We start from the raw sequence: 23,037 nt of genomic DNA, 5'->3' as shown, positions 1-23,037 counted from the left end.
TGTTGCAAGAAACCCTTAAATTGTACTTAAAAAACCTGAATTAATGTTTTTAATTAACTGATAAAAAAAAACCTAAGTCCTTTAAGATCTTCACTTTTTATTTTTTATTATTTTTTGGTCAATTTTAAGGTTTTATCTTAGCCTTTAAAGATCCATAATCATGCAGATAATCTATTGAAACACATTCAATATATCAATTAATTAATTTCAAAACAAAAATCTGCATATATGTGGTGCAAAATTAAGGGATTTGGTTGTATTCTCTGTTTGGAGGTTTTACTGGTCCTGGATAATTTTACTCCTATCTGATGACCTGCATTAACATTATCACATTTGAGATTAATTTTGAAAGTCAATTTAATCTACTTCCCGTCTTTCCGGTCGCAGTTTGATTTGCGGTCCACTTGAATCCATTACGGGTTTTCAAAGACTTGGACCGGTTCTAGAGCTGACTAACCCGGGTAAGAACGGTGCAGAAACAAGACATGGACACGGTGCGTTTATTCGTAATCACAAAAACAAATAATGACGGAGAAAATGTTAAATAACTGCATAAAAACACGACGGAGTCTGGCTGCGTCCTTTAGTCGGCTCAGTAAACAACACTAGTACCAGACCGGAAATGAAATGAATGCCCTCAAAATAAAAGCGCGTGGTAAAAAAAACAAAGCACAAATAGATTTCCAAATAAATTTTTTATTTGTCTTGTACAAACATGAACCTTCTTTAAATACACGCGCATCGAATACATTTCTATTACTCTCGTAAATCGTGAATTTGTCAACATGTAATTTTTATTTTGAAAACGTATCTGTATGCCGGTTGTTTTTGACAGTAGCAGACGGATGTTGTATCACGTGTCGGCAGCTGTGGTTGTGTGCGCGCGTGTGTCCGCGCGTGTGTGCATGAATAAAACATCATTTATTTAAAAAAAAAAAAAAAGAGTGGTAACGGTGGGAAACGTGACGGTTGACTTACATCATCGATCATCAGACGCAGACACAGACGTCTTCAAGATCAGCGGCGCCCTAAACGTTACACTGATTTATTTTTAGAAACAAGTCAGTCTCCAGGTTGTTATCAGTTATCCTCTCACTGATAACAATTATGACGATGCTGGCTTTTTTTTTACTCTTCTAAATCATTTTGGGATCATAGGGGAGGTAGGGGTATTTTATTTTATTTAGGTCCCAATGAGGACAAATTAATAATAATAATAATAATAATAGTAATAATTGACCAAAATCATCATTTTGTCAGGCACAAATGTCTCGACATGCTATACTATGTGATTTTCAGCTTTTTTTGGGACGTCATATTTTGACATTTTTCCACATACTATACTATGACGTTTTCTGTCATTTATTAGAGATGCTTAGTGCACTAGAATAAACGCAATAAACCTCTTAAAGGGCTCTGGACATGCTATATTAGGACGTTTTTGGAAGTGTTTTCGACATACTATACTATGACGTGTTTTGACATGCTACATTATGACTCTGTTTAACTTTCTATGCTATGGCGTATCTTTGCATGCTATTTTATGTGGTTTTCAGCTGCTTTTTGGACATGTTATATTTTGACATTTTTTGCCAAATCAAAATATAACATGTTCAAAAAACAGCTGAAAACCACATAAAACACATTTGGAGACACGTCATGATATAGACATATGTTGATATGTTGAAAAAACACCCAAAAGCATCATAATATAGCGAAAATTCGTCTAAAATGCCATACTATGGTAATTTTGTCATATTAATGCCATACTATAGTATGGCATTTTGATCATACTATGACATTTTTTAGCCAGTTTGGGTCAGTTCTGATGACATGCTATGTTTTTGTGCCATACCATACTATGAAGTGTACTCTGTGATGTCTTTTTCATGGTATTTTTTGCCATATTAATCTACATTTTATGACAGCATACTACAATGTGACTTTTTTAAATCACATTTTTGATGAAAAACAGCTTTTTAATTAATTTTAATGGCATTCCATCGCCTGACTTGCATGATTTGACCTTTCACCCCTTAACACCTGCGTGTATTGCGATATCCTTCTATACACTAAAACTATAATATTCTCAGTTATAAAACTCAAATATAAAACATGTTTCATAGTGATGAAATGAAGACAAAAGACACAAAGCTTTCTCAGTTTTCACACTGGTATCTCTTCATGTATTGGTGCCACAGTGCGTTCAGGGACCTGGAGCAGCCTCCAGCAGCTCCCACAGCAGGAACAACAGAGCTTTTTGCAGGAATAAAAATATGTTCAACAGAACTTCAAGAGATAAAAACAGAGCATGTTTTTGTAGCAGTTTTTTTGTACATCAAAGTAAAGATTGTCACATTTTTTTCCATCTGAAGCTCAGACATCAACTCAAAAACCACATTTCTGTCTCTTAGCTCAATATTAAAATGCTTTAAATAAGTCGTGGTTGTTTTATTACATTTTACGAGGGCCCTGTTATTTGTACCAGGACAACAAAGTTCTTAAAGTCTAGAAAATAATCAAGCAGCTTCAAAGAGACTCTTTAGTTTGTGGGTGAATAAAAACAACCTGTTCATTCAGTCAAGCCATCACAACAAGCTGAGAGGAAAAGGAAAAACAGGGATTCCTAGGAGGGAGAATTATATTAGCATCTTATTAACAATCAAATTGCACTTCACAAAAAAACTTCTTCTACCTGGGTGAGTAATACAGATAATCGCCTATACGGAAACAGCCGTACTTTTGATTTAGACTCTATGAAGACGTTATAGAGATGAAAACATGCAGACTGAGGAAGGAAAGAGATAGAATAAAAACATAAATATATGAAAGGAAAGAGTTTAAGATGTGAACAACAAATAAAAGCTGACAAACAGTTTTAATATTATTTCACAACAGGACAGAGAAGGAGACGGTGGGGGACGGGGGGGAGTCAATTCAAAGTTTTTTTGAGGGTTACTTTTCTATTTTTAATTTTTTTGAACATTTTGTGATGTGTTTTCAACAAATATTAATAAGAAAGTAGCAGCAGCGAGTTTTTTATTTTTTGAATGTTTAAATTTTTTTGGGCTCTGTTTTTCTGTTGCAGGGGATGATGGGAGCTGACCTCAGGACGGCCGAACCGCTCGGGGTCACGCCGGGGTCGTTAACGCTGAAACCAAAACCATCGTAACCACCGGAATCATCCGAATCACTGCCTTGTTTCCCGTAAGAGGTCGGTATTTTCCTTCTTCTGTACGTTTCTTAAGAAGCCGTGATCACGAGGACAATTTTCTCCAGCAACCGTGACGGGCAACTTTTCCAGAGGAGCTGCCTTTAGATTGCTTTTTGTGCAAATTGAAACACTGACTTAAATATTTCTCTTTCTCCTTGTTGCCTATTGCTGAGGGAGTTGCCCGTCACGGCTGCCTAAACGTGGCTTAACAGATGAGGTCCGTGTTAAGCTGGTTCTGGTTTACAGGTTTCGGTTTGGTCTCTAGGAGGCACTGACTGGCTGCAGAGGCGGGCAGGGAGAGGTGCTGCCTTCCTGCCGGGACAACAGGACACTGCAGACACTCAGGCCTCCTCCTCCTCCTCCTCCTCCTCCTCCTCCACCTGTTGGCATTGCCCCCGTCGATGGTGTCGCCCCCTCCTGGACGACAGCGGCGGTGACGTCTTCGTTGTAGAGGCGTTTGATGCAGTCGTAGAAGTCATCCACCTCCATCTCCTCCACCTGAAGACAGACGGAGGAATAATGGAAGAGACATCTGGTTGGGACTTTATATACTGCGACCTTTTCACGCTATTTTGGACGACATACTACATTTTGACTTTTTCATGCTACTTTGGAGGACATACTATACTATGACGTTTTTGTGCCATTTTGGATCTTTTTTTTGTAATTTAGTAACTGATTTCAACTTGTTTATCTTATCTCTTTCATTATAAATCTGTATCTTTTATTATGTTTTTATATTTTATTACTCTGTAAAGCACTTTGAATTGCCCTGCGTATGAAATGTGCTATACAAATAAAGCTGCCTTGCCATTTTTGACAGCATAAAATACTATTATGTTTTTGGGTCGTTTTTGATGACATGCAATAGTATCGTGAAAACTGTGAAAATATTTCCAAAAAACAGCTGAAAACCACATAGCAAAGCATGTAGAGACACGTCATAATATATTATGTCAAAAAATGTCAAAATATGACGCCCAAAAAACAGCTGAAAACCACATAAAATAGCGTGCCGAGACACGTCATAGTCATATGACTTTTTCACCTTAATTCTGACAGCACGCTATACTATGATTTTTTTTATGCTATTTTCAACGACATACTATACTATTTACTTTTTTATTCCAAATTTTGACCACATATTTGAACACATATATACTGTGACTCTTTCTTCATAGTTTCTGCATAGACATTTTTTTATGGAACTGAGGACAACACACCATACTTTAAAATATTGTATTTAACGTAATTTTATGGATTTAACACGCTCTATTTTTAGCTTTATTTTTATTAAGGAACCGGCTCTTAAATTTGTGAGACAGCGTTACCTTGCGTTTGGCCGATGCCTTGCAGCGCAGTGTGACCTTCTGCAGGTGATTCAGGTGGCGGAGGTGTTTAGGTGGAGAAAGTAGAGCTGGGATGCTGCTGTCGGAGGTGGAGGAGCAGATGGAGCTCCAGGGCAGCTGGCTCCCCTCCTCCCCATCAGGAGGTGTCTGAAGCTGGGCAGGGGCGGCGGTGACGAGGGCAGGGTCCCAGGAAGACTCGGTGGTGGAGGTGATGATCCCTGGAAAGAAGAAATTGCAGGAATACTTCAGTAACCTTTTAGTGTTGACCAATGATACTTCTCGAATAAAATCTGTATTCATGTCAAATAAGTCGATGCAACAAAACCAGAGAGATTGTCTTTATTCCCCAAAAAAGTCTGGTGCACTCCAACTTTCTAACTCCAAATAACAAGAAATCCGACTCAGGTATCATCACTTGAAGACGTTTATCATTTGACGTCATAATACACTATGACTTTTTTGATGACATACTGTACTATGACTTTGTTTATGCTATTTTTGACCACGTACTGTACTGACTATTTTTTCATTGCTTTTTTGACTACATACAATACTATGAGCTTTTTTTTTTTTACTATATTATGACATTTTAGCACATTTTTGACAATGCACTATACTGTGACTTTTATCGCAATTTAACGCCATACTATACTATTACATTTTTAATCGTAATTTTGACTACATATAGTATGACTTACTGAAATTTTGATGGCATACTATATTGCGACTTTTATTGGATTTTCGACGACATACTATACTATGACTTTTTTTTTTAAGATTAGTTTTTGGGCTTTTCATGCCTTTATTATAGTGCATTCAGAGAGTGACAGGAAAGGGGGAGAGAAAACGGGGGTGACATGCAGCAAAGTGCCGCAAGCTAGAATCGAACTCGGGCCGCTGCCAAGGACTCAGCCGACATGGGGCGCACGCTGTACTCACTGAGCGAGAGGCCGCCCCTATACTACGACTTTTTCATCACATTTTTGATGATATACCAAAATATAAATATATATATATATATATATATATATATATATATATATATAATTATCTGTCAGACTTCACATAGCTCCCTCTGGTGCCACAAAAGGTTTTATAAAACTTTATCAGCGGTTTATGAAGAAGTACTCCCCAGTAAACAGAGTCGATTTGTAAAATGGGAGGAGTTCCCCTTTAAACATACCCAGTGTGCGGCCGGGGAGTGCGGGGTCCTGGGCCGGAGGCTGCGGGGTGGTTTGGCTCTGCAGGGGTTGGTAGATGTAGACAGTGTTTGGAGGCAGGGAAGCTCTCGGTGTGGACAGACTACGAGCCACCAGCTCTCGACTCCGAATCAACTCAGAGCTGTCGAACTACGAGAGAAGAAGAAGAGGAAGAGAGCGAGTGAGAGACATGTTTCCTCTGGAGGCTGCAGCATCCACGACAGCCACAATAATCACCTATTATTACAATAAAAGCAGCATGAATGAGAATTAAAACCACGATTACTCATCTCTGGCTTACTGCTGGCCACGTGGTTCTGATTTTATTATTGTTTTTCTTATTATTTAAATTTTAAATTTCCAAATGTGTGTGCGTCCAGGCTTTTGTATGCGTTCAGGCTTTGCGTTGTTTATCTTCCTGGGGTCAAAATCAGGTAATTATAAATGTCAGGATAAACGATTTCGGGCCAAACGTCAGCATCCATGGCTGTGACGTACCTGTGCCTTCCTCAGCAGGTCGATGGTTAGAGCCAGCCAGTCAGGACAGCAGGTCTCCAGCTCCAGGGTGATGAGGGCCAAGGCCAGCATGGATCCTCTGAGCTACAGCAACACGTGAGGGACAAACTTGTTCAGTCTTCAGGGAGGTGGCAAGTCCAAACGTACAAAAAATATGAGCCTCAGTGGAATATGTCTTAGATTTACCAATGTTACATGACTACAGAGGAATACAGGAGTCAGTGACACAAAGTAAAATGACTGTGTGTGTGTGTGTGTGTGTGTGTGTTTGTGTGTGTACCTGTATGAGCGTGTGGTCGGCCAGGCAGTGGTAGAGTCGCCGTGTGAGCAGGGTGAGGTGCTGCGAGCGGTTCAGTCCCAACATGGAGCCCAAAAACCCGGAACGACACGACAACACCATCGCGTGAAACTGTGGGAGAGGAAGAGAAAAATAATCAGATTTAACAGTTTTGCTGGCTGTTAAATAATTTTTATACGTCAGAGACATGTAAGGGTTAATGTAAGAGAAATGGTTGTTGACACGGTGATGCAGGATCAATCTGAAGGGGTTATTTTGGAATAATAATCCGCTCGTTGCACATTATCCCACTAATTACACAAGAAATTAATAATTTTATACATAATAGTGATTTAAAAATGAAAAAAATCTTCCAGAGCAGTGATTCTTCAACAATTTTTGGTAGAACAATAGTTTGATTTTTGTCTGAATATATTACAATGAAATCTCAGGATACTTCTGGCCAGCTGTTATCAGAACAACATTTTATGGGCGTCTTTGTTGCGGCCTATAATTTTTTTACTTTAGCTCCAGTCAGGGTGGCATTAATGGTCGATATGCTGATTGCTGTTTAACATCTAAATATGTTCGCAATGAAAAACAAAATGAGAATCCATAACATGAACAGAGAGAATACAGATCTTAATACTGACCTGGATTAGATTACTTTATTTATTTCATTGATTTTTAACATTATCAAATGGAGAGAAACTCCTCTAATAACTAATAAATAACCAGCAAGAATGATGCAACAATGCTGAGTAAAGCAAAAGTAAAATTAACTTCAGGAGGTGAAAGAAAACACATTATTCAGCAGGATAGTCCGTGATGAGGCAGGCAGTAACATCTTTTTGCCACCGTGTGTCACTAACTGACCGACACACAAACAGGCCACTGAACCGCAACCATTGGATTACAGGCGATCACCGAGAGCTCAGAACACGGACCAACTCAGCCAGGATTTAATAAATAAGCCTCTGAAATAAGCCTTTAAAATGTAGCTCAAACGTGTCAGACACAGTGTGTGTGTGTGTGTGTGTGTGTGTGAGAGAGAGAGAGAGAGGGACGGACGTACGATGTGCAGGAAGTCCAGCGCTGTGGCGGTGTGCAGATCCCAGTTGAGTTTGTCCAGGATGATCCTCTCCATCCTCAGGATCTCTGATGGAGAACAGCCACAGCTGCTGGAGGCAGCCAGCTCTTTCAGAGAGGGCACACGCTGTAACACAAACACACACACACACACACACACACACACACACACACACACAGAGTTACCTTTACTGTCCTGATACAAGAAAACTCAGTGCATTCTTACACTTGCAAAAAGATCCATAAACTTTGAAGTCTTCTGCTGCACTTCAGCGACTATTGCCTGATTATATATGTGTGTGTGTGTGTGTGTGTGTGTGTGTGTGTGTTGTGTTGTGTTGTTTATATGCTCACCTCGTCCTCCTCACAGGTCTTAGCAGCCAGGAAGAAGCAGGCGATGGCGATGCAGCGCAGGTACTTTGGACGGGCCTGAAAAGACAAAATCCCATCAGTCAGTTTAACTCTTAGGGACTGTTTGGTGCATTTTACGCACTTTTCTTTCTTAAGAGTAATTTAAAGTAAAAAAATAAACTGATTCTACTTTTTTTCACTTTGTGTTTGTAAAATATTTCGTCTTTGTATAAAAGCAGCACTGTTCGATATCTACTTCAACGCCACTGGTTATTGACAATGCTTACAACGCAACCTTTTAAAACATGATTCAGCATTTTTGTCCTCCACTGAGGGCAGAAACCATGAGGCAGCAGTCTGCGCTCTGCTTCAACAGTAGCAGAGCAGTATCTGTCCATCAGATAGTTGAGTTTACAAAGAGAAACTGAGATATGAAACACAAACACACACACAAACAAAAACACACTTAAACAGCACTTCTTATCAAGGCTAACTCCTGATAATCCCGGGACATTTTATTCTCTGATTAAAAACAGTAACTTCCTGTCTTCAGTGAGGGACATCTGTCCTGACTTGGCAGGACATTCAGAACTGACACTTCCTGTTTCTGTGTAAACGCAGACTGTCAACTGTGAAAAAAAAGCCTCGTCATTGTATTTGTACAGCAGCGACAACACAAAACGCAGCAATAAAAAACTGAAACTATCCAACCAAAACCATCAAACTCGATCTGGTCTGAAGTTTCTGTTTTGGTTTTGTTTCTCTTCAGATGATAATAATCAATAAAAGCAGCTCCCCTTGTCTGTGACTCAGAGTAACATCAGGATTAAAGTATTAAAGTAATATTGGTGACATTAATCTACCTTGATGGGGGTGAGGAAGCGGTCCAGGATGCTGACAGCTAACACCAGGGTCTCTGGGTACAGCTGCAGCCTCCCGTGGAGCTCCGTCAACCAGCGCACGGCCTCATCCCGCTGGGCCGGGGAGACGTCTGTATCCTGCAACAAACAACAAACAATAACGTCAACAACATCACAACATCAGCGGACGAGGATGTTTGTACATGGTTGTTTCCTCGTGGGGGACAATGAAATATGTCCTCACACGTATTTATCCTCATTTTGGCTGATAAAAGATGAGGCAAAAACTTTTGGACTTTTTATGACGGCTTTGTTGTGATCACAGAATTTATTTATTACTTTAACACACAAAATGTGTTTTAAAATAATGTGAACAAATGATGAGGAATCAACTGTGTTTATGAATATGGTAATTAAGTATATAACTATTTAAAATTCTTTTTGAATATAGTGAAAAACTTAATTTTTATGTATCAACTTAAACTTGTTTCTAAATATCTTAATTAAATGCTTGATTACCATAATAATGAACACAAGTTAATTTGTTCCAACTAAGTTTTCCACATTATCTTTTTAAATTTAAATTTTAAAGTGTTATGCACTTATGCATGACAGATTTTTCATGATACAGATTAAATATTTTGTTTTATCAAGAAAAAAAGTTCACTAATACAACAAATTCAGTAACATCGAAATAATCTTCGGCCTAAGTGAGCAGGTCCTAAAGTAAATTAACCTTTTGATGTAGTCACGATATTAGTTCAATTCAATTTCTCTTTTCACTGAGTCAATTTACGGATTTCAACTGACTTTTTGAGCCGATACCGATATTAGGGAGTAAAAAAATATTGATATATCAGCCAATACTATATATAAAACATACAAACAAATATTTTAAAAATTTAAAAAAAATAAAAAATAAAAAATTAAATAATTTTTAAAATTATCCCTTAAAAATCAAACACAAAAAATGAAAATAAAGAATAAACTTTACTGTAAAAATGACATTAATGCACTGAAACAGTCACTTCATGGCAGTTTTAATAATTATAATTACTCTGAGCATCTTTTCTTCAAAATAAAATAAAACTTACGTTTTATTAATTTTAAAAAATTACGTTTTTAAATAGTATATTAAAATTATTATATATTATATATTAAAAATAATGTCTATCAGACAACATATAACCCAAACTGATATATCTGCTCTACAGTTCAGCCGATTAAATATAAAAACAACATGTGTAATTGACCAAAAGTCAAAAGTCTGAAGACATTCAGTTGACTATTACATGAGAAAGAAAAGCAGAAAATGTTTGCTTGTAAAATGACTGGAACAGTAAATCAAATTATGGGCAAAAAAAAATATTGTAAAAACAATTATTGTCTGAAAATAAAAAGCTAAAAGCTTCTCCTCTCGCTTTAAGACAGTTGATGACACTTGAGGGCAAAAAGTGGCTCAGCTTCCACTGAACAGGATATTTAGCAAAGATTCAGAAAAGCCTCCGTCACTGATATACTTCCTCTAAAAGGACAACCAGCGTCCTCTTAAACCAGCTCGGAAACCAGATGAAACCCGACCCAAAAACATACCAGGAATTCCTCTTGTTAACCAACTGACACCTGAAATAAATGAGCTGATATTTCCTTTGTTCGTTTAAAATTGAGCGTCTTTAAATTGTCTGATCTTGTTTTTTGTGTTGCATTTTTTTGTGAAACACAGAGCTTTGTATAAAATGCTCTATAGATAAAGTTCATATTTATTTTTTGATACTGTTCAGTCCTTCTCTGCACGATGAGCTGTGTTTTTAAACTGAAGCAGTGACCTCAAATGTTGGTCTGACGGGGTCAACGTGTGTTATATGACCTGAGTTTAAACAGGCCGTCAGCTTGGTTATGACACTTTGAACACGTTTTTGTATTATTTTTGTTATCTTTTATTGCATTTTCAATATTTTCTTAAACTTCTATAAAATTTGATTGATTCTTGTTGTTCTGTTCATGTTTATTTTTTATTATTCCCAGAGTTTCTGCTTTTGCTTTGTCTGTCAAAGCACTTTGTAAACAACTGTTTTTACAGGTGCTATACAAATAAAGTTATTATTATTATAGATGTAAACTGACAATACAGCTGCTGCTTAATTATTGCGGTTAAATAACCTTTTCGTCGATGCTGTGAGTCATAAACTTGACACTTGCACAGACTGTACAGTGTTACAGTGTCAGTTGTTACATTAACTGTTGATAAGGAGAGCAAATAAAGAAACATATATGCGGGTTCAGCACTCCCTCTGCACTCGGGCTGGATGATCATTTTCCATAACTGACCCAATGATAATAATAAATCAAAATGTAAAATAAAATTTCCAGAGATTTTTTCTATCAACCAGCTAAAGCTTTACATAACTACCACCTCCAGATGACAGTTGAATGCATGTCAGAGTCAAAATTTCCAGTATTTGGCTGTTCGTGATAGTGTACACGGAAAACGGAAAAATCACGTCGAACTGAGACTAAAGTTTATGTTCTTTTTTACATAATTTAAATACTTTTTAGTATATGAATCTTATGATATAAAAGCTGGTATTTTACCATTAATCATTAAAAAAACAAACTATATTACTGAAAATAGTTGAAAAATTCAGGCGTCAACATTAAAATCAATTTGGGTGATTTGTCTCGGAGGTAAAATCACTGGTTTGGTTAGTGCGGCATTTGTAGCACAGGACTAGCAGCAGGGGTCAAAGTTCAGAGGGCAACTGATCCTGTTAGTCTTCTAATCTGCAACTCGACACCGTTGAGGATCTCCGCTCTGAGCGTCCAAACTTAAAACAGCTGGCCTACTTCCAGCCTGATCATACTGTGGACGAAAAAGACTAAATCTGTCCAAGTGGCACAAATCCATTTCCTGCTGCTTCAACAGGTCGCAGCTGCAGCACAAAGTAGTCCAGATACTCAGTACGTTTACATGCACAGTGTAGTGGAGCTACGGTTATAGCTCAATTAGGACATTTTATTGGACTCCTGTCCTTCTTCCAAGCACTGGAGAAGAATCGATTTATTGGCAGAAGTATGTCCAACTCCTCCACAGCAGGTGGAGATACGCCCTCTTTCAGCTAGTTTTCCATAAACCGACATTATTCATACAGTCTATGATAAAGACCGAATCACAATCACAACTGTTTATTAATGTTAATGTTTTTAACAGTAACTTCAGGGTCGAAAATCTCTGCGTTATGTACATACAATCAAACTGAGCTGAGCAAACGCAGAGTCAGCTAATCTTTACTGTCTGTCATGACAGAAGATTGTCTCTGATTTCACTCATACAACAAACAACACTATAAAAGACGCACAATACAAAGTGATAAAGTGCAAAGGTTGGAGTTCATTTTGAATCATTGTTTGTTTAAAATGTTTTTGGCCTTCACTGATTAGTTTTAAGCAACCTAAAAACAAAAACTCAAGATCAGTTGAAGTAAAGCCTACGCTATATTTGTATGACAGCCCTTACTGACAGGGATTTGAAGCTGTTACATCAAAAACACCAGACTCCACTGAGAAAAACAGTGATTTTACTCCACTGCACAGCGGAGCTGCTGCTCTACTGGTTTTTAGTTGTTTTTTTTAATGTGGCTTAAGTATATTTTGCTGTGGCTTCGTCTGAAGCAGGACATCACTTAGTGTTGTGGGACTGCACTTTATTTTTAAGAGGAGGTGGCTGGGGAGTGATTTTTTTTATATAAAACAAATATAAAATACTACCTTTTCAAGCGTTATGTCCCTCACCTGAGCCAAAATTAAAAGTCCCTCTTCAGTGCTTCCATTTTTTACGACACCTCATAAGTAACAAACAGTCCCTAACCATAAACACAGAGGGAGGCCAGCACTTCAACGAGGAGCACGTGCAGAAAGCCGAGTCCGATTTCAGACGGTCTAACATGTTTACGTGTATTTTAAAAGTCCAGTTTTAGTCAGAGTAACTCAATAATTCCACTTTTGCTGATATTATGTAAAGTATTATTTCTCCTAAGTCGTTCCTTTCAGCTTATCTCGAGGGGATCCTGAATCACTCACAGGTCAGAAGTTCTTAGTGTGTTATTTTAAGTTCAGGTTGACGGGAGCGCACAAAATATTTCACTTCATTTAGATTTTATCCAGCAACATCCTGATGCTCTACCATTTCAAGAAAAATCTCATCCCCCGACCCCCGGTGCCTTCTCACTGCAGAGCTTTATGACTTCCTCAGTGCCCCTAATCCAGACGGGCAAGTTTCCTCCGAGTTTTACGAGTCTGCCTCCTCTACGGTCGGGTTTAATGTTTGCAAGACTTAGATCTGGGTGTCGTAATTCAATGCTTTTTCTGTACCGCTTAATTTGCATCAGTGGCACTGAGAGTGAAAAAAATAGCAGATGAAAGTCTGGTCAGATTAGATATTTGCTGATTCGAATCACAGTTTTTGCCCATTTAAGACTGCCTGATCATAATTAGATAGCATTTAATATTCGAGGACTTTGGCTTTGTTTGTTGGATGTGCTGAGTAGAAAAACATGTTTATATCTCAAAGGTCACGTAGCAATAAAAGAATAGTTTTGGCACCGGATTTGACACTCAGCTGTTGGCTCTCTGACCTCCTTCACTCTGGTGTTGGCAGGTTGTTCGGTTGTTACCACGACAGGCACCAACAACCTTCTGCTCACAAACTGGGGCAGCTGGCTCCACAATGGAGGCTTTGAACTCGGCTAAATCGGATTCTGATTCTTGTGAGGATCTTGTGGACACGAGAATCGGCCAGAACTTCCTTGTTTACCATCACCACATGTCTGCCAGGTTTGTCAGGCAGCCTCCCAAAACACGTAATCTAACTCACAATCAGGTCGCGGTCCGTTAGCAGCTCTTCCTCCCTCTTTCACTGAGTGCCCAAGACACACAGCCACAGATCTGATGATACTGAGTGGTTTGTTGCTGGTCCGGTGCTCTGTACGAGCTCAAACTGGTTTATTTTATGCAAACCAACTAAACCGACATTCGTCATTGTGACACCCTCTGGGAACTTTTTTTAATTCTTTAAAAAGATCACCTTTATTCCCACGGTCTCCTCCCACTAAAATAGCGCAGCTAACCAACAGAGACTGGTAGCAAGTTGAAGTGACAAAATCTAAAATGCAAAGTTTCTGCGCAAATATATCTCATCTTTACAGATCATATTGATGCTAAAATGACAAAAATACTGATAACGTATGACGCCTTTTAGCTTGTGTTTCTAGAGTTGTACGTTTCTGCAGAAACGTAAGGAATGGTTAGTCATATTTCTTGAAGGGAGTTTGGTGTAGCATTTTTCATGGGCAACAGGATGAAGGCTTCCCATACATTTTCATGCACAAAATTTCAAAACTATGATGACTTTTCAAGGATATATCATAAAATAAATCTTTGTGCCCCATTTATAGTTTTCAAACATATCAGACTCAAACTCTATTCAAATATCATCAAAGAGAGGGAATCCTGGGAGAATATCAAGAAACATAAGAGATGGTAAACATAACCTATCACACATATTTGAGCGTATTGATCGTTTCCCGTCTTTTTTGGGTCGATTTGTGTCCCTTTGTAGTCGTCTTTTTTATCTCTTTGGTCATTTTGTTTCTTTTGGGTTATTTTGCATCTCTGTGTGGTCATTTTGCATCTCTTTAGGGTTGTTTCACTATTCTTTGTAGTCATTTTGTGTCAAATTTGGGTCGTTTTGCCTCTCTATGTGGTTGTTTTGTGTGTGTTATCATTATTTTGCATCTCTTTGGGGTCATTTTGCATTTCTTTTGGGTCCTTTTGCATCTTTGGGGAATTTTGCATTTCTTTTGGGTTGTTTTGCATCTCTTTGGGGTTATCAACAGACAATAAAAATTTCATTTTGAACAACAATACTCATGCCTTTCCAGGTATTTCATGACAGCAGGAACCCTGAGGACGGGAAATAATCTCAAAAGAAACCTAGTTGTAGTCTTACAAATAGTGACTCAGGATCCCCAGTGTTTGTAAAATCTTAGTGTGCGTAACTAACAACTCAGTATGTCATTAGATAAGACAGTGCACCAGACTATAGTATTTTATAAGTATTTTTAAACATCTCCTAACACACTAGAGGGATAAGACCAACATCAACCCTGGTCGAGCGGTATTTTACCCAGAAACACTGCTGTTTATCTGCCTCTGATGAGACCGACCTTATTCGCTTCCTTGACCTCTTGTACCAGTTTTAAATGCCTTCTAACTCGGCCAAAGGCACTGATAAGTGCCATATCTGTCTTGGTGCAGTCGTTTACTGCCTTTTACTGGCCTCTTCATTGTCTACATAAAACTAAGAATAAGAAGGCCCGAGGCCTAAACAAAGAAGTGTGTATTACTCTTCAAATAAAGTCTTATTTGATTATCAATATAAGCATTGGTTTATGTTCAAGTTATTCCTTTCTTGTTTCTCCAGGAAATGTTTGATTTTAAGGCTCATCTTTTCTCTCTGCTAACTTCATGTGACTTGAGGTCATGCTGAGGAAAACTCAAATTCAATTATTTAACATATTAAAACTGATTAACATTAAAAAAAAAAAGACAAAAAGGGGATGGAGAACAGAGTTTTCCCTGCTGAGCTACCCTGACTGCACTTTGGGATCCAAAACCAGTCAACAACAGATCAACAACAGGAGGTGGATTGTGTTGCGTTGGCCGGAGGACAGTAGCAGCGACACGAACGTGCTGCGGTGACTCAGCAGCAGATCTGGATTAACAGCTACAGATTAACCATCTGCTAATTCCATTTAATTTGAACAGCTACACCTTTTTGTCTGCTGTGAATACAAAAACAAAGTTGGACACGGATGTCTGAGGAGTTAAAACGACTCGAGCTCATAAAGTAAAAAAGGCTAAATAAAAGGAAGTCATTCCTGCCTGTTTCTGACACTCTGAGTCAATAAACAGGACTTAATACACATATCTATAATTAAAATTCCATAATTTATTCATCATATTTCAATGTGCAATAGGGTTTTATGGTGCAATAATTCTTTATATCATTGTCTTAACTGCAATATTTGGCGCAATATCTCAACTACAGCAATCCTCTGTGCATTAATCTAACGTGCAATATTCTTGTAGGCTATATTCAACATGAGACACATATTTTATACATTCTCGTTGTTATTCTTACTTATGTATATCTCCTTGTAGCATTACCCACATATTTATATTTTTATATTTTGAACTGACATAATAGTTTTATTATTGTATTGTAGCATAAGGCGCAGTTATATATTTTACACACTCAGCACATTATACATATAATTTAAATATTCACACATTAGTGCTAATCGTCTTACTGTACTTCTTTACATTTATATTTTACACTTACATACTCAGCATATTATACATACTTTTTTAATATTTACATATCATACTAACTGTTTACTATTAATGTATTTCTATTTTTACATTTATATTTTTATATACTTGTGCTTGTACTTATTTCTACTTGCTATAATTCTTTATGCTGGCTTTAGAGCCACTGTTATGAACCACTGTCAACATGATGTAACATGTATTTCTTGGTCATGCACCAGTTTTGTGACGGCAAACTTTCACAACAAAGCAAAAATGAATGTTTAATTTCCGGCTTTTCTATGTGCATTAGTGTTTTTCTCTGAGTAAACTGCAGAACTGAAGGTTTCTCCTGCAGAGATTAGTGACTGGGGATGCCCCTCTGTCGATCCCATTAACACAGTTAACATGATCATCTTGATTAGATCAGGTTGCAATCGCCGCGTCATGAGTCACTGGCAGAGCCGCTGCAACGAGTCCCACACAGGAAATGTTCCAGGAAAATACTACAGTACTAATGTGGAATAAATACACGGAAAATAACTCATATAGGACTGCAAGGGGAACGATGTATGTCTTGGGAATAAATCGTCAGTGTTTATTTAACAAAAAATGCGACAATTTTTTCCCCTTTTTTTCCAGAATAAAAATTAAACATTTATTATATTTTTAATTTATGTTATGATAATGTGAAAGGCAGACAAATTAACTAATTACTGTTTAAAAGGTAACATTAGTATTTTTCAACTTGGACTCTATTTCCCAATGTTTTTGTGTCAAAGTGACTAATAGATAAAATTTTTAAATCTGTCCAGTATTGAGCAACAGGGCCGCAGCCAGGAGAGAAAATAAACAAGCTGCAACATGGTGTTAATGGGCAATTACAAACCCTCAATTTAAAGGGCTTTTGCTTGCTATGTTGTGTTATGTTATGTTAAGCTCTTGATTACTGCTGCAGAGCCTCACAGGTGTATTTGGACACCAGTGTCACCATCCAGCAGACAATAGACTCTATTTATTACATATTTACAGGAGAGCTTGAGGTGAGGCTGGAACAATGAAACCTGCGAGAGAAACGCCTTCACCAGCAGGCAAAACAATCTGTCAGAAATGTAACTGAAAACCAAACGTCACAGAAACAACAGAGCTGACCTGGGTCATGACCTGAATCTGATAAAAAAGGAAAAGGGTCAGATGAACTGTGACCAAGCCGACGGGTTCACTAAAGGACCACATTGCTTATTTTACATGTAAAATATATAAAATGTCACAATCATTAATACAATATGTAAGTAATAAGTCACTTGATAATATGTTAGGGAAAAATGATGAGTAATTTATTTAATTTATGCTTATTTAAACAAACAACTGAGCTAACACTGAAGCTAAAATTTGATTTAAAGAAAAAGAGAATGGTAATGTAAAAGAAAAACATATTTTTATTTTAATGTTAAAATGATGCGGAGGGCAGAGCACACCTGAATTAGTGGATGGAGAAATACAAATGAAGGTTTGGAGTAATTTCAGGTGACTGACATCATTTCAGGATGTGCCAGTAAACGGGGCGAGACCAGCTGAGGGTGTGACGGAACAAAACATCTGTGACATAGTTTGAGGACGTGTCTTTAGACTCAGAAACTGGGTGAGGTCGACTCAGCGTAGCGACATATAGAGTGAAACAAAACGTCAGTGGAGTCGTTGCTCGGTGATTCACCACGTCTCTAATCCACAGCTTCTTCATGATAACAGGTTATCTGCTGTCAGGTCTGTGATTCACCAGAGCTGCGAACAGACTACTTAGTGAGAAGAAAATCTCCACCTTAACAAGTAATTAAAAAAGAAATAAAAGAAAATAAAAGGAAAAAAAGAAAAAAAAAATTAAGTTAAATGAAATAAAGTAAAAAGAAGTTTTAATAAATAATTAAAATTAAAAAATAAATAAATTTGCCAGTTTGGTAAAGCCATTGCCCATTTCCAAAAACAAGGATTTTTCTTAATAATTTATTATTATTTTAGAATTCTAATAATTGCATGAAGTTAAGAAAACAGGTGTCTTTTCAGGTCATCTCTGGTATTCTGTAAAATGTTGAACTCTGCTTTTTCTCATGAAACATGCACCAAACTTAAAGAAGTCAGTTATGGAGTGTTAAAGTTGTCTTGTTTTTGCCTTTTTGTTTTTGTTCATTAAATTTGCCATAAGGCTTGTTTGCTTTTATTTGTGTGTTTTGTTTTTACATGTTCGAAATAAAGATTAATTCACATCAAAAGTTGTAATCTTGAGAATAAACTCATGGGACTGCCGTCTGGTCAAACTGCAGCTATGCACTGGTAGATGGTAGATATTTGTAGCTCTGTAATCATTTTTTGGTCAATGTTGAGACGTGATTTGTCAGCATTAGTTAATAAATCGTGGTAAATTATTACCTGTGAGGAGGGCTTCTTTGGCACGTAGACCTTCCACATCTTGGCTTCCCTAGAGGCGGCCTTTTCCAGAAGAAAAGACAGCCTCTGGCGTCCCCAGGGTTCGAAGAACTTCATTCTTTCCCCTGGTTGAGCCTACCTCCCCACTGGATACAGCGACCTGCACAGAGACACGGCACATCAGACGGCACCAAAACACGCCCTCACTCGATTAATGCTTCATGACTTCTCAATAATGAGGACTGAGAACAGGTGATTTTATGGACAATATGTAATTAAGTTCGGCTGAAGTGACACCTAAAAAAGGAGTGATATCTATTTGTCGCCCCTTGTCACGGTTGCATATATTAAAGATCGAGTGTTTAATTTAGGGCCATTTGTTTGGCAGAAATCTATGTAATATTCAAACTATGTTTTCATCAATTTACAATCACCTGAAAATGAAAATCACTGTTTTCAAAACCTTAAAATGAGCCTTTTATATCTACATACTAAAGTTGCAATGCTTATTTCTTACAGCAACATATTGCATATACTTTGACATCAGTACATAGCTTATCAGTTAAAAGATTAACTTGAACTTGTTCAATCAAATTCACAACAACCGATTAATCAATCATTTAATTCGTATCTAGCTAGTCACAGAGAAATTTTCTCCTCTCCGAGTGATTTTTTTTAGGCTTTTTGGAGGAGTGATTAATTAAAATGAGTTAATAATTCACAAGAAATAAGCAAACAAAGTGTGTAGTGTTAGTGGAACAAAGTAGGGCTGGGCAATATGGCAACAGAAACTGTCATCTGTCAAAAGTTTTGAACCTGAGACCACAATCAGCTGTAGACTGTACTGTGCGGAGTGCAGTGAAAAAATGTTTAACTATAAAAACATCTGCACTTTTGTCCTTATTTCACCTGCTGGTTGAGTAAAAAACAAGTCAGCGACTGACTGAAAGAGAAGTCGGGGATGAGTTACTGATGCTGACTGATCCGCTCTCATTCTCCGCCGGTGTCTCCGCTGGTGTTTCCGCCAGTGTCTCTGAATGTCCACTCTGCTCACATTCTCTGCTGGTGTCTCCGAATGTCCGATCCGGTCTCATTCTGCGCTGGTGTCTCCGCCAGTGTCTCCGAATAACCTCTCCAGTCTCACTCTGCACTGGTGTCTCTGCCAGTGTTTCTGCTCTGAATGTCCGATCCAGTCTCACTCTGCACTGGTGTCTCTGCCAGTGTTTCTGCTCTGAATGTCCGCTCCGCTCACATTCTCCGCCGGTGTCTCCAAATTTCCGCTCCGGTCTCATTCTGCGCTGGTGTCTCTGCCAGTGTTTCTGCCGGTGTCTCTGAATGTCCGCTCCGCTCTCTTTCTCCCCCCATGTGTTCATACTTTTTTTTAAAATTATTTTTATGTCTGGTTTGTACCTACTTCTCTCATTATTTAGTATTTTTTGTATTGACCACTAAATGTGCTGTTTCCTAAATAAATATACATATATTTTAAAATGTGATGAGGTTCTGATTTTTTAGGTAATTAATTTGGACAATCCGAAACCAGACATGTAAGTCTGACTGTTTTAATCATTCATTATTTTTTTAACATAAATAGTAATAATAATCTAAATATATCCCAAATAACTGTACATTCCTTAAAACAATATTACAATAAAAGCACAATTAAAACACAATAAAAATATTTAAAAACAAAACAAATTAATAAATATAATAAGAAAAGAGCGGTTTTGCAAATTGAAGTCAGACTCTCCACCCCCATTATATGGTATATCTTATGATATCATTAAATCTCTTAATACTGGAATATAAATATACATTATACTAGAATATAGTAAATGTATCAATACCCTTTATTCCTACAACAGTAAATAAAAGTCTGTGTTGGGCAAATCCATTTTTCCTGCTGTCATTTGCTGTTAATGATGAAACAAAGCATGCAAAGCTAACTGTGGACACTCTCAGAGGAAATCTTGAGGTCATGTTTGTTATTGCAGGATTTTAAGATGCTATGGTGCAATTAAAAGCTCAAAGTGGGTTTCTGCAGACCCTAAAAAGACCGTTTCACCCTCTACAGTAGTAACGTTACCCACAATAACAAACTTGGAGTTAGCGTAAAGATAACGTTACGTAACAGCCCGATAGCTTTCTCGCTAGCGAAACAGCGAGAGGTTACTTTGTATTTTGTCGGGAAGTACCATTAAAATGCTCCGGAAGGTCCCACTTTTTATGGAAACCACCGGGCCTTCTGAAGCAGGTGCACTGCATTCACCTCATTATTACCCGGGATACGACTACTCCCTGGAACGGGGCTAATTTAGCAGCCTAGCGTCCCTGTGGCGTCGCTAGCAACTAGCTAGTTCACCTAACGTCACACACAAATTCACACGTTTTAACCAAATAAATGCTGAAAATATCGGTTAAAAACATCTGTGGGTGTTGCGTGTAAATAGCTTGGGTGCATTTTTAGCCAAAACGGCGGTACATGTACATTTGGGGGCGTTTAAACGGCTGAGTCATTCCCAGGAAGTAGACGGAGCCCCAGTCTTACCTCCCCTGCGAAGCGGAGAAAACCACAGTTGGATTTCATCCGGTCCTCTCGGTTCAAGGATGAATTTAGGGGTGAAATCGGGGACCCGCTCTTCAGTTTAGTCGTCCATCCTGGCGTCCATGGCGCTACGCGTTGGGGAAAAGGGGTTATTGTAAAAAAAGATACAAAAATAAATGAACGGAATATAGACAGATGCGTCTACTTCCGAGGAGGGGACTCGGGGGGAAGAGAGAGGGACTCCGGCTCCGCCCCCCTTCTGCTCGACCGGGTACACAAAACAAAGGCACCCTCTGTGGAATATTCCCATTATAATACTGCGAGTTTATGGGAAAATATACAAATAAATACTTTAAATTAGGAGTTTATGGTAAGCATGATATTCATGAGACTTGAGCATGGGACTCAAATAGATAGTTTATTATGTATATATAATGCATATTACAATAGAAGATACAATACAATACATTATTTATAAATTCCAGGAAATCAACCATTATTTTATTTCAGTGACCAAAAAAATATGTTAAAACAGATAGTAAGAGCCCAGACAAAGCAAATTGGACATCATGTAATAACCATGCACTCTTACACTAACTATCTCAAACTGTACAAACATATTTATATTTATAAGCAGCCACTCTATATTTAATATTCTTTATAAATTTAACCTATCTGTGTCACTGAATATATCGTTTGAACCTATTTGCGCCTTGCTGTCTGTATTTATTTATTTATTGTTATGTTTTTAGGGCGTGTCTTTTATGTATTTTAATGTGAAACTGAAGGCAAATTTTCACATTTGTGGACAATAAAGTTTTCATATTCGTGAATTTGTAATTCTTAAACTATTTTTGTAACTCACTTACTGACCAATCTAACAAACAGCATTTTTTTTGGATCTTAGACAGTTGTGGGAGCATGTAGGCATTTGTGCTGATGGTGATAAAAAATAAATACATTAAAATAATACAAATAATATATTAAAATTATAATAACAACACATTTCAATGTCTCTCTCCTACAATTGTCTGTAACAGAATGATGATTACTTTGAAAAATGTCACTTTTATGGTGGATTTTTCTGTAACTTTGAATATGATGTAATCCAGGAATCTATTTTGCACTGACGTTTGTACATGTGATAGTTCCTCTTAAAGGCGGAATTTAGTAGATTTTGCTGACTTCATTTTACGACAGACCGTCGCTGCTTGAAGAAATCATTTCACATATGACATCAACAACTAGTCAGGATTAAATACAAATTATTACTCATGTTTTATTTGTGTGTGAAGACATTAGTTTTATTGGGTAATTGCTGAGTAAATGCTGCGATACAGTGATACAATGTATAAAACTAGTGTGTAAGTTCAAATGTAAAAATATATATTATAAAAATATAATATATGTGTACAATGCAACAGTGAACAACAAAGACATACATAAATAAGAATATATACAATAAATACAATGTGTGTTATATGTTAAACATAGCCTTCATTGAAGAGTTGGGAGAATATTGCACATTTGATTAATTGCACAGATGATTAGTTAATATATTAAACCAAATATTGCAGCTAAGACAGTGATATAAAGAATTATTGCACCTTAAAACTCCTTTTGCACACTGAAATATTATAAATAAATTAGGGAATTTTAATTACAGATATGTATTTTAGGTTCTCAGCACTGCAACAATCCCACAGGCAGACTGGGAACCATTTTTAACATCCACAGATGTTATATTATGTCTGGTCTGACATCAATCATAAAGTTACACACAGTCAAAAAGCACTACGTAATGCTGAGATTGCGTCAGGGACTGAACACCTGCGGGCCAATCACAGCGCC

General features: G+C 37.5%; 1 protein-coding gene across 1 annotated transcript; it reads right to left on the bottom strand.

The window, feature by feature from the left end:
* Positions 1-2,155: 2,155 nt before the first annotated feature.
* ccni (cyclin I) lies at positions 2,156-21,425 on the bottom strand. The gene is made up of 10 exons (XM_088070639.1): positions 21,190-21,425; positions 18,645-18,801; positions 8,859-8,993; positions 7,999-8,073; positions 7,631-7,771; positions 6,559-6,687; positions 6,261-6,362; positions 5,747-5,912; positions 4,546-4,781; positions 2,156-3,712 (listed from the first exon to the last, which is right to left on the bottom strand). Exons 2-10 carry the CDS (start codon positions 18,756-18,758, stop codon positions 3,476-3,478), a joined length of 1,335 nt encoding a protein of 444 aa, XP_087926765.1. The 5' UTR covers positions 18,759-18,801; positions 21,190-21,425; the 3' UTR covers positions 2,156-3,475.
* Between the last annotated feature and the right edge of the window lie 1,612 nt (positions 21,426-23,037).

This window comes from Plectropomus leopardus, chromosome 20, assembly GCF_026936395.1.
Source record: "Plectropomus leopardus strain MGB_pleo_1.0 chromosome 20, ASM2693639v1, whole genome shotgun sequence".
Taxonomy (NCBI): Eukaryota; Metazoa; Chordata; class Actinopteri; order Perciformes; family Serranidae; genus Plectropomus; species Plectropomus leopardus.
The sequence above is the reverse complement of the archived record's forward strand: the minus strand, read 5'-3'. Positions and strand labels throughout refer to the sequence as shown.

What these genes read in the sequence shown, in the direction of transcription:
- ccni (XM_088070639.1), bottom strand. Translation starts at nt 18,758, where the DNA reads ATGAAGTTCTTCGAACCCTGGGGACGCCAGAGGCTGTCTTTTCTTCTG. An exon ending in CAAAGAAGCCCTCCTCACAG is followed by an intron (nt 8,994 to 18,644) that starts GTAATAATTTAC and finishes TGTTTGTTGCAG; the next exon opens with GATACAGACGTCTCCCCGGC. An exon ending in CGCTGGACTTCCTGCACATC is followed by an intron (nt 6,688 to 7,630) that starts GTACGTCCGTCC and finishes CCTCTCCCACAG; the next exon opens with TTTCACGCGATGGTGTTGTC.